At 41.6% G+C, this 10,440-nt stretch overlaps 2 protein-coding genes across 4 annotated transcripts; both read left to right on the top strand.

Annotated features, from left to right (window-relative positions):
- acta1b (actin alpha 1, skeletal muscle b) lies at positions 1 to 3,506 on the top strand. Of its 2 annotated transcripts, none has more exons than XM_061227571.1 (8): positions 1 to 158; positions 1,095 to 1,234; positions 1,428 to 1,667; positions 1,777 to 1,861; positions 2,148 to 2,309; positions 2,540 to 2,731; positions 2,828 to 3,009; positions 3,140 to 3,506. In XM_061227571.1, the coding sequence occupies exons 2-8, from the start codon at positions 1,106 to 1,108 to the stop codon at positions 3,281 to 3,283; spliced, it is 1,134 nt and encodes a 377-aa protein (XP_061083555.1). In that variant the 5' UTR covers positions 1 to 158; positions 1,095 to 1,105; the 3' UTR covers positions 3,284 to 3,506. The 2 variants fall into 2 exon arrangements, with proteins under 2 accessions (XP_061083555.1, XP_061083556.1); XM_061227572.1 differs by lacking the exon at positions 1 to 158 and adding an exon at positions 418 to 421.
- A 1,690-nt stretch (positions 3,507 to 5,196) lies between these two features.
- On the top strand, positions 5,197 to 10,232 carry ccsapb (centriole, cilia and spindle-associated protein b). 2 transcript variants are annotated; one of them, XM_061227575.1, is made up of 4 exons: positions 5,197 to 5,324; positions 6,039 to 6,408; positions 7,729 to 7,994; positions 8,357 to 10,232. In XM_061227575.1, exons 2-4 carry the CDS (start codon positions 6,075 to 6,077, stop codon positions 8,534 to 8,536), a joined length of 780 nt encoding a protein of 259 aa, XP_061083559.1. In that variant the 5' UTR covers positions 5,197 to 5,324; positions 6,039 to 6,074; the 3' UTR covers positions 8,537 to 10,232. The 2 variants fall into 2 exon arrangements, with proteins under 2 accessions (XP_061083559.1, XP_061083558.1); XM_061227574.1 differs by lacking the exon at positions 5,197 to 5,324 and having other exon boundaries at positions 5,895 to 6,408.
- The last annotated feature ends 208 nt before the right edge of the window (positions 10,233 to 10,440 follow it).

Below are 10,440 nucleotides of genomic sequence, written 5' to 3'. Positions count from 1 at the left end.
GGGGAAATTCCTATGGAATACAGAGACAATCTAAATGGCTGCCAAGGAAGAAATTTAGGAAGGAGAGGGGTATATAAGCACCCGGTAAGTCAGGGTCCGACCCAGCTGGACCTAGCAGCGATTGCATTCTGCAGAGCTTCCTTAAGCCCCCACCACAGGTAAGAACACTGGAATCGACCCCAAGCATCTACGCCTGGATTTGCAAACGCAGTTGAAGGACTGGATTTTTTAATGGAATCGCGCCGTCGAAATTGCTTACATTACCTATGGAATCGTTTATTTAAAAAAGAAATGAAAGGACGTTACCATTATAAGACCTCACAGATATCTAGCGGCTTGACTTTGTAAATGTAATTTTGGAGACGCTCCCTGAGACCCAAGGGAACAAACTTTTTTTTGCGAAGGACACTCCTGTCACAAAGTAGTTACTTAACTTACAACGAACTGAGATAACTAGAGACATAATTGTAAATAAAATTACATTAATGGTCTTATAGTGATTACAACAAGAGCTTGATTTTAACTTGCTTTCTTAAAGTATTTGCCTACTATATTGCTACGAATATGTCAAATTGCAAATAGGCTACCACTGCTTATGAATAAGTGTGTTTCGTAAAGCAGGAAGTGGAGAAATCCAACCTTAATATGTGAATAATTGAAAAATGAATATATTTTAAAAGGCATACTTACATTTTAGGCATTTCAGATTCCACTTAACCAGACGTTGCAATATTGATTGAATCATAATCGGATTAAGCTAGATATTAGCCCATTATTTAACTATTTTCTTGTCAATGAATACACTAAACGAAAATGTATATAATATTGAGTAATTGCGCACTAAACGCTACAAAAATATATATTCTTCAAGTGCTACACTGAAAGGACAGCTTTTCCCTGGGTGGCAGGGGCTGTCATTTAAGTACCGACGTTATTTTGAAATAATGCATCTAATACCCAACATTTAATACTGGATATTAACAATCTGTGCGTTTGATTAACCATTTTGTAGCAAAGTTTCATACAGTGTGTAGCCATGTTTTTAGAACACGTGACACCAGCCGAAATATAACGTTCTCTCACATTTTCGATAGAATCCATCAAGATGTGCGACGACGAAGAGGTGACCGCTCTGGTGTGCGACAATGGTTCAGGACTGGTGAAGGCTGGCTTCGCCGGAGACGATGCCCCCAGGGCCGTCTTCCCCTCCATTGTTGGTCGCCCTCGTCACCAGGTATGGAAAAATCACTCCGATATTATACATTTCCTATTGTGCGTAAACGTTGTGCGTAAAAACTCTCCAGATTTAAATTGTATTCTAGACACTAAGGCGATATAAAACCTTCGCCAAGAGTTTTACCAATTTAAGCATGAGACAATGCTGTCCTTTTCCCAGTTAATCAGTGGCATGACTTTCCTTCCCCCAGGGTGTGATGGTGGGTATGGGTCAGAAGGACTCCTACGTAGGAGATGAAGCTCAGAGCAAGAGGGGTATCCTCACCCTGAAGTACCCCATTGAGCACGGCATCATCACCAACTGGGATGACATGGAGAAGATCTGGCACCACACCTTCTACAATGAGCTGCGTGTGGCCCCCGAGGAGCACCCAACTCTGCTCACAGAGGCTCCCCTGAACCCCAAGGCTAACCGTGAGAAGATGACCCAGGTATGCCACCCTCTGGCTGCTGCTGCATTGTGCAGCTGATCCTCACCTGCGTGACTACAAAAGTAAGGCAATAGGCATGTAAAATAACACCACTCTCTCTGCCCTGCAGATCATGTTTGAGACCTTCAACGTCCCCGCTATGTATGTGGCCATCCAGGCTGTGCTGTCCCTGTACGCCTCTGGCCGTACCACTGGTGAGGCTCGCAGATGACCATTCCCTCCCTTCCGCTTTGACACATATATAGAAGTAGTTCATTTATTTTTAGAATTGCCTTGCATATTGTTACAGATTCCTTTATGATGAACATTATGATCAATTTAGTCTTAACTGGGCTGCTTTTCATATTACTACTGGAAATTCACACAATCTATTTTTTACTGAAATCATTTAAGAATAGGACGTTTGCGTCATACTTATAGATTAAGTCATTTGCTGTTGAGTTGTACTCTATGAGTGAATGTGCTGTGCTCTCTCCAAAGGTATTGTGCTGGACTCTGGTGATGGTGTGACCCACAACGTCCCCATCTATGAGGGTTACGCCCTGCCCCACGCTATCATGCGTCTGGATCTGGCTGGTCGCGATCTGACTGATTACCTCATGAAGATCCTGACTGAGCGTGGCTACTCTTTTGTCACAACCGGTGAGATGGGAATCCTTGTCTGAACTTGGCAATGGCAATGATGAAAAAATGGATGAATTAGTAATTTCTTAGAGAAAACTCAATCTAGACACCTGAACAAGTCTAAATGATTAAACTCATTTTGGTGTTTTGGGAGTGTTTCTCTCATTCACCCTACTAGTGCTGTGTAAAGTTTTCAGGGCCCACTCAGCCTGTCGTAATGACTAATAATGATACTTTGCCCTTCACAGCTGAACGTGAGATCGTGCGTGACATCAAGGAGAAGCTGTGCTATGTGGCTCTGGACTTTGAGAACGAGATGGCCACCGCTGCCTCTTCCTCTTCCCTGGAGAAGAGCTACGAGCTGCCTGACGGTCAGGTCATCACCATCGGCAACGAGCGTTTCCGCTGCCCAGAGACCCTGTTCCAGCCTTCCTTCATTGGTACGTATCAGTGCCAGAACCTCACAGAAGACATGTGCTTTCACTGGCCGTCTTAAAAGTGGGACTGTCAACAATGGTGTCTCTTAATCCAAACAGGTATGGAGTCTGCAGGTATCCATGAGACCGCCTACAACAGCATCATGAAGTGCGATATTGACATCAGAAAGGATCTGTATGCCAACAACGTCTTGTCTGGTGGTACCACCATGTACCCTGGTATTGCTGACCGCATGCAAAAGGAGATCACCGCCCTGGCCCCCAGCACCATGAAGATCAAGGTAACTTAGCAACGATTACCTTGATACAACAACATGACCAATGAGATGCACAATGCAATCTTCATTTTTGACACCGCTGCTCTGTATTCAAGCTTATTACTTACCTGCAATACATTTGTTCCTTCTCTAGATCATTGCCCCACCTGAGCGTAAGTACTCCGTATGGATCGGTGGCTCCATCCTGGCCTCTCTGTCCACCTTCCAGCAGATGTGGATCAGCAAGCAGGAGTATGATGAGGCAGGACCCTCCATTGTGCACAGGAAGTGCTTCTAAATTCCAGTCATCACTCTTGTACATTCTCAGGATCCTGTCCCTGCAGATCTCTTGGCCGTTGCGGGGCAGCTCTGTGTAAAATGCAATTTTGTAACCATGTGTTACTTGATGAAAATGGAAAAAAAAAACTGGACAACATCATGAAGATTTGGGAAAACCATGTTATCAAACATGTGAATGTAACATGTACATAAATAATAATTTATTAAAGTCCATCATTTCATATTTTCGATTGGAGTCTGTTTACAATGCAAGCTGGGCAGAAGCTCACTGCTACACTACATTTCTCCTTTGTCAAAACAGTTGTTTTCGTAGTGCATACACCCACACTTGTCTGAAAGACCCACAAAATGCATAAAATAATTTATCCTGTGTTTAAAAGAGTAACCGGTCATGTGGCCACGACCATAACAAAACTGACAATGAGAAGCATTTAGGTCTTAATATTTACTTAAGTGATAAGTGGTAGATAGTATTAGACTGCCAAAAACATTCTGTCTGGAGTTGGCTAAACAAACTTGAGACTTATGACCATGGACAGTATTCAAATGTTTAAAGATCCATTAACAGAATGTACACTACATATAATTAGTATACAATGTAATAATATGAATTTAAACAACAAACCATATTAAACCAGACAGAAAAACAGAAGATGAATCTAGATTATTTTACACATTATTTGCATGCCCCCGGGCTGTTCATCTGAGCAGTGTGACCATTATTAGTATAGTCTCAAATTAAATATCACATCACAGTGTAGCCACAGTGCCTAGCTACATGACACATCAATCTATATTGCAAAAGAATAAAACAAAAGTTAAAAAAATGTGTACAGCACAGTCACAAAGGACAGTCACAAGGATGATTTACAGAGAAACAAAAGGAAAGAAAAAGCCAAATACCAGCCCTGAGCCCCCAGATAGCACATGAGGTAAAAAAAAAAAAAAACTCCTTTGTGGGCAAAAAGAAAACAACTCTGCATTGGGAAGAAATCTTGGGAGGAACCCGGCTACAGGGGGGATAACCTATAGGCCAGCGGAGGATGGGTAAGTCAAGTCCATGTGTAGGAATGTAAAGTACGCAGGTCAGAGGGGCGGGGGGGGGATGCAATTGGGGATGAGCCAGGGGAGGAATAGGGCTGTGGTCCAGGTCCTCAGTGCAGAGGACCTGGTTGGAGCAATACATGAGCTCAGGCAGGGAGGGGCAGGAGCCCCAGGAATGAAATAATAAAAAAGGCACTTTAAATGACCAGTCCACATAATTAGATGTTGTGTAGACGCACAAACTCAATTACAATTCATGTTCTGACAAATGTGCCCGATGCACAGAACACCTCATGCAAAGAACGCCTGTACCACACGTACCTCCTCTGTAAAAAGCCAGACGGTGATGTTGAAAAGTTACTGACAACACTTGAATTGTTCTAATGAATGGTGAGAACAGTGCCAGGTCTCTATTGTAGAGTAGGCCTGCTCATTATGACAGTTTACTGGGCAAGGTGAACTGTGTGATCCGGTGTGATATTGGCTTGCCATGAGAAATTTTCCAGCCAAGTACTTTCCTAGAAGTGCAGTACACTGAAGCCATGACTTGTCGTTTATGAATTTAAAGACCAGAACGAAATGTCCAGTGACTATACAAATACCAACATAGCCGGCATTCTTTGGTTATTGTTGTTGAGCTTTATTGAATCAAAGCCAGTTAAGCAGTAATAATTCAATATATCCAAACTTGCCATACAGGCTGTACCAGGGCTATATCCATGGTCAAGCAAAACATACCAAAACATGGGAAGGAAAGGCGATTTAAATTTGAGTCATTTGATTGGGCTATCTGAACTAAAATGAATGTTTGCCAATTTATATTTTCACGTGACGACAATGATTTTTTAAAGCAAAATGTCGTACATTGTAGCTGCGTTCAAAACAAATCTCTCCAATCCTAATTCTCCGGGCGGAGTCAAGTGGAGTGCAGTCTGTGCAGCGCTTGAAGTCGCCGTCTAAACAAAGTTAAATTTCAGTGATTCCATGTGCAGCCTGTAAGTAAAATTTAATTATAATTGACGCACGTAGCAAGTTAAATTCCTGTTATGTATAAAACGCATTTGTCGTTTAGCTAACGTGAAGATAGTAGCATACAACTGTAAACGAAACTTTGCCCTTGGTGAAACAGAATCACAAATCTCTGCAACTGGTATTGTTGACTATAAACAACCTAAATGCACAGTGTGTCGACGTACATCGAAACGGCAAAGTCGGAAATGCCTTTACATTTTTGGGAAACGTTTGATTTAGTTAAATCATTTACGCGTTAAATATAGCATGGTAAATTACAGTGTTGGCTGACACTTAGTACCGATAATAAAGCATGCGTAGATATGTCATAATTTTTAATATGTAGCAAATGAATGTACAATGTAGCAATTTCAAAGGTTATGTGGTTACATATACATACATAGTATGAAACACAGTGAAACGACGTATCTAGCTGAAAGACGGATTTAACCAGTATGGACGCCATTTTAATTGTCGTGGGCGTGGTGTAAGGGGTATGTCGTTGAAGTTCCGGCTGTTTGGTGATTGGTGGCATTTTATGAGGGGTGCGTACTACCTTTTCATGTTTTTGTTTAAATGTCTGGCAGGAAGAGCCGCGGGAAATCCACCCAAAACTAGCTGATGTTTGATACAGTTTCTTGGTGACTGGAGGGGGACCTCTGCGATTCGCCAATGACGTTGTCCCCTCTCGTTCACAGTTTATGAGCCTCTCGTATTATTAAACAACAGAAACGATGGTGACAAAGAAGATACGGACGGAATATATGAAGAAATTCAAAGATCCAAAATGGGAAACATTCTCCAAGTGCTACGAGGATTTGCTAAACTACAGACTCTCAAGAAGGATGTTAGAACAGTCTCACAATCCGATTTTATGGGGAGGCTGCGAAACTGGTTCCGAGTCCAGCGGCAGATCCACTCCACAGAAAAATAAAATCTGTCCTGTGACTGAAGAAGAAACGCGACCATGTGAGAGACAAAAACAGGAGGTTGAGCCGAAAGACGCATCGGAACCTACAGGTCCTGCAGTTGAGAGAGAGCCGGAAGAGGACACGTATCCACATACAGGTGATCTTTAGATGCTGTGAATGTGATCGTGACTGACAGTGATGCTGATTGTCATCAAAATCTAAAAATGCATTTAAACGGGACTTAATCTTGAAAAATTACACTTTATATCAAAAACGTTTAAGGTGATCAACAGTGGACATGCAGTAAAGGCGTTAAATTAATATGCGTTATACATAGGCCATATACATTTTTTGATACAAGAGTGCCTCGGTGATATTTTCAGGATTAACTCTCTGTGCTCCCATTCCTAAGATCACATTAGTCACCATTTTATACGCTGGTGGCCACAGATGGAGGACGAAGGGGAGCCCTGCAGCTGTGGGCACCACTAGAGGTGTCATAACATTTGCTGTGATCTTATTTGAGGCAAATTCAAATCTGCATATTTACAGGCCTAGTAACTCAATACCGACATTTTAACTGAAGCTATAAAGGGCCAGATGTGTACATTATGGAGAATGATCCAGGTAGATTGGGATAATTGGACAGAAAATACTTCAAACTGTTGCCGTTACTTGGTTGTCAATGATACATTTAGGCATTCTCCTGACACAGCACAGTTTCTGCTGGGAGGGTGTTTCTGGAACAGCCTTCTGGAACAATCAGAAAACCACACTCTCAGTCATAAGTGACAGTGGAGGTACATTATTGTTTGTCAAGGCAAAGATTTCCCAAATGTACCCTGAAAGTACAGTAATGTACTCTTTTGGTACAAATGAATACGTTTTCCAAGCAAAAAAGGTACCAATTATTTATTGCTAGGTGTACAATTATGTACCACCCCAGCGACAAGCATTTGTACCTTTTTAGGCACTTTATTTCTGAGTGCGCAGCACTTTACTTATTCTACTGGCCTTAACAGAGCCTCTGACAATGCAAACAAAAACAGGGGCTGAGGCGCAGTAATTCCCTAGAGGGGGCAGCAAGTAGAAGAGTCACAGACTCAATTGAGCACTTGTCAACAGTTACAACCTTGTCTAGGGTCAGACTATAACAGGAAAAAGGATAGGGAAACAAAAACTTTAAACTGACAAGTAACAATGTGCCTAACCAAAACTAAATAAACCTGGCTGATCTTTGAAAGCTTACCAGGCAAGAGTGTGCTTTGAACACTGAGTCTGCAGGCTGCAAGGAGTCCGAATAGTGTAGATTTGAAGGTGACCCAAGGTGGAAATGTAACGAAGGGCATGTGTGTTGACAATTCTGGTTCAAAATGGCTGTCTTGTTTACCCAGGATGCTACCACTAGTGCCAAGTACAGCATAATCCCCACACAAGGCTCTACTAAGATGAACATTTTAAGTTGTTTCTCTTGCAGACAGACAAGATGCTGAGATAGGGCAGCAAAATGGAGATACTGGAGCGGAGGGGAAACACAGAGAGGGGTCAGGTTCACCTGGTGACCCTGCACAGAGAAGCTCACGGAAGCCAAAGTCACTGCGAGCCAAAAGCCAACCGCCACAGACCACAGCGGCCGCCGCGGAGGACAGACATCCCTTCGCCATGTACGGGTGGGCAGAGCAGCACGCCAACATGGCGGGGAAGAAGACTCACAACGTGCTTCCGACAGGGTCCACCACGGAGGTCAGACTACACTCCAGTGCACAGTGTTATGAGTTACACACATTTCACACAATGTTAATATTACATTTTAGACATTTAGCAGGTGCCCTTATCCAGAACAACATAAACAGCTTGTATATGATCCATTAATGCAGCCAGATATTTACTGTAGCTGTCCAGGTTCAGTTCCATGCTCACTGGATTGTTACTGGCAGAATTATCGTTTCAGTTTTTAGCTTTAGTAACAAGCACAAGTCTACAGAAGTAGGATTTATACAGGATAAAATGACATCATCTCATATAAATGTCTAAATCTCGGATGCCTATTTTCAAAGCTGTTTTTTTTTTTTTCCCCAAACTATTTTTGAATGTTTTGTTCCCAGATTCATGATTCTGCTCTGCGTGCCAAAACTAGACGGCAGGTAGAAAAACAAATGAAGAATCTACAGCGGCAGCGTGGGCGGTCGGCTGAGCCCAGAAAAACACGCAGGACAGAGGAGGTCCAAGACTACAACCCCTGGATAACAGAGTACATGCGCTGCTTCTCCTCCAGGGCCCGCTAGGCCCAAAATGGACACCATCTCTCCACTCCACTCTGCTCTCTTTTCCCATCAGGGCTTTTCGGACCAAACAACTTTTCTCAAGGTGTGTAGCATTTTTGCTCAATCATGGGACGACTTCTTTTTTAAGACCTGGTAAACTCAGAGAAGCAGAAATGTTTCCAAATATTTCAAATTATTCCAAGTATTTTTTTGTGTATTCTGCTATTTCCATGTTTTTGTCTTTAAAAAATGAATGCGAACAATGGATTTTATACTTGATCACCACATACTTGGGAAACCATTTTGTGGGTAATGTTTTAGTATAATATAATGTTACAGATATTTCTTATTTTTATTTATTTATAAACATTGTGATTTTTGTTTTTGAAAAAGATTTCAGCGTTCATGCCAAACGCATGAAGAATTTGTAACAATCCAAAAAATCTGATCTGTACATAAATGGCAACTAAAAGTATAAAATACTGAAGGTATAGTATTATTGTATCATAATAACGCAATTACTGATTCAGCAGGTTTTGTATTGCCTGCCGATATCAAGCTAAATGCTTAAACCTGTTCAGTTTCCCATCAAAATGAGCCATATCCTCAGGCCTGCCATCTGATTTAACAGAACAGTATTGTGTATTTTGTTTACTTTTAGTTTTGGGAGATATCTTTTAACTCTGAGACAGTCTTCTGGCAACCCTGAAACTGTGAACATAAGCCAACCAGTGTCCTTCCCAACTTTTCAAGTAAAATGGCTTTCAGAATCATTCCGAAGAACTATCTGATCTACTTAAAATATGATGTACTAGCAGGCATCACGTTGTAATTTTAGTAGTGCATGCATTTTAAGTGGTGGACTCGGTCCTCTTCAATTCTGTAAATGCTTCCCTTTCCACAGATCATATGTACTACTAGTGTTCGCATCATATTTAATACAGAGTGTTAATGTAATGCATCCTCATGCAGATCATTCCTTAGCCCCGAAAAGAATGCATCATGAACTTTAATCAACGTTTCAGAGAAGATTTGTCCTCTGATGACGCTGGAATGGCAGTGTGATGCACACGTTGGGTTTCATTGGTAGAGGCAGGCAGTGCCATTAAAGTGATGACTGTACAATCTGCTGCAGGTTCTTTGTGGGAAGTCGTTAAGTACGCAGCATTAACAGAGCGGTTAAGCTGGTGCTCCTGAAATATAATCCCCACTATCCAAAATACACCCCCGCTCTCAGTTCCTCTGAGGTCACCCAGTCTCCTTCAGTTTAAACTGATTAGAACAGATTCTACATCCCCACACACCTTCCCTGCATGGGTTATCATTAAGGAGCAAAGATAATTATTCCCCCAGAGTTATTTGTAACAGTGAGCACCTGGGCACAGTTTGGGGGATTATATATGTTTGTTAAGAATTTTATATTTATATGTTTAAGAAAGCCAGATTTAGACTGGTGTTATTGTTCAAATGTCTTGGTGACTGGCTCAATTACCTGAACACAACTGAGAAATAATTTGGGGACTTCTTAGCTTTTGCTGTACAGTATATATTAATTATATTTGCACAAGATGTTGATTGATGTCTACTCATGAAAGAAAACTACCAATGTTTACATTGTGACAAATATATTTGTACTTTTGAATGAATATGATTGTAATTTGTATGTGCTTACTGAATTCACTTGCTATTTGGAATAAATGGCTTTGAGTGTTGTAAAGCATGTAATTTCTTTATAAACACCAGTGGGATTCTGCAATTGGAAAACTAACCATAGTCCTCTTGGGGGTACAGGCTGTCCCCAAGTTGAAATATAAGAGCAGTTGTCAGGGAGATGACCGTTTAAATGCTTTTTTTAGTGTGGCGTGGGGCGTTATCAGGGGAAATGTGGCTGCTCCAGGGATCATTGCCTGAATGTAAGGTTTGGC

This window comes from Conger conger, chromosome 18, assembly GCF_963514075.1.
Source record: "Conger conger chromosome 18, fConCon1.1, whole genome shotgun sequence".
Lineage (NCBI taxonomy): Eukaryota > Metazoa > Chordata > Actinopteri > Anguilliformes > Congridae > Conger > Conger conger.
The sequence above is the reverse complement of the archived record's forward strand: the minus strand, read 5'-3'. Positions and strand labels throughout refer to the sequence as shown.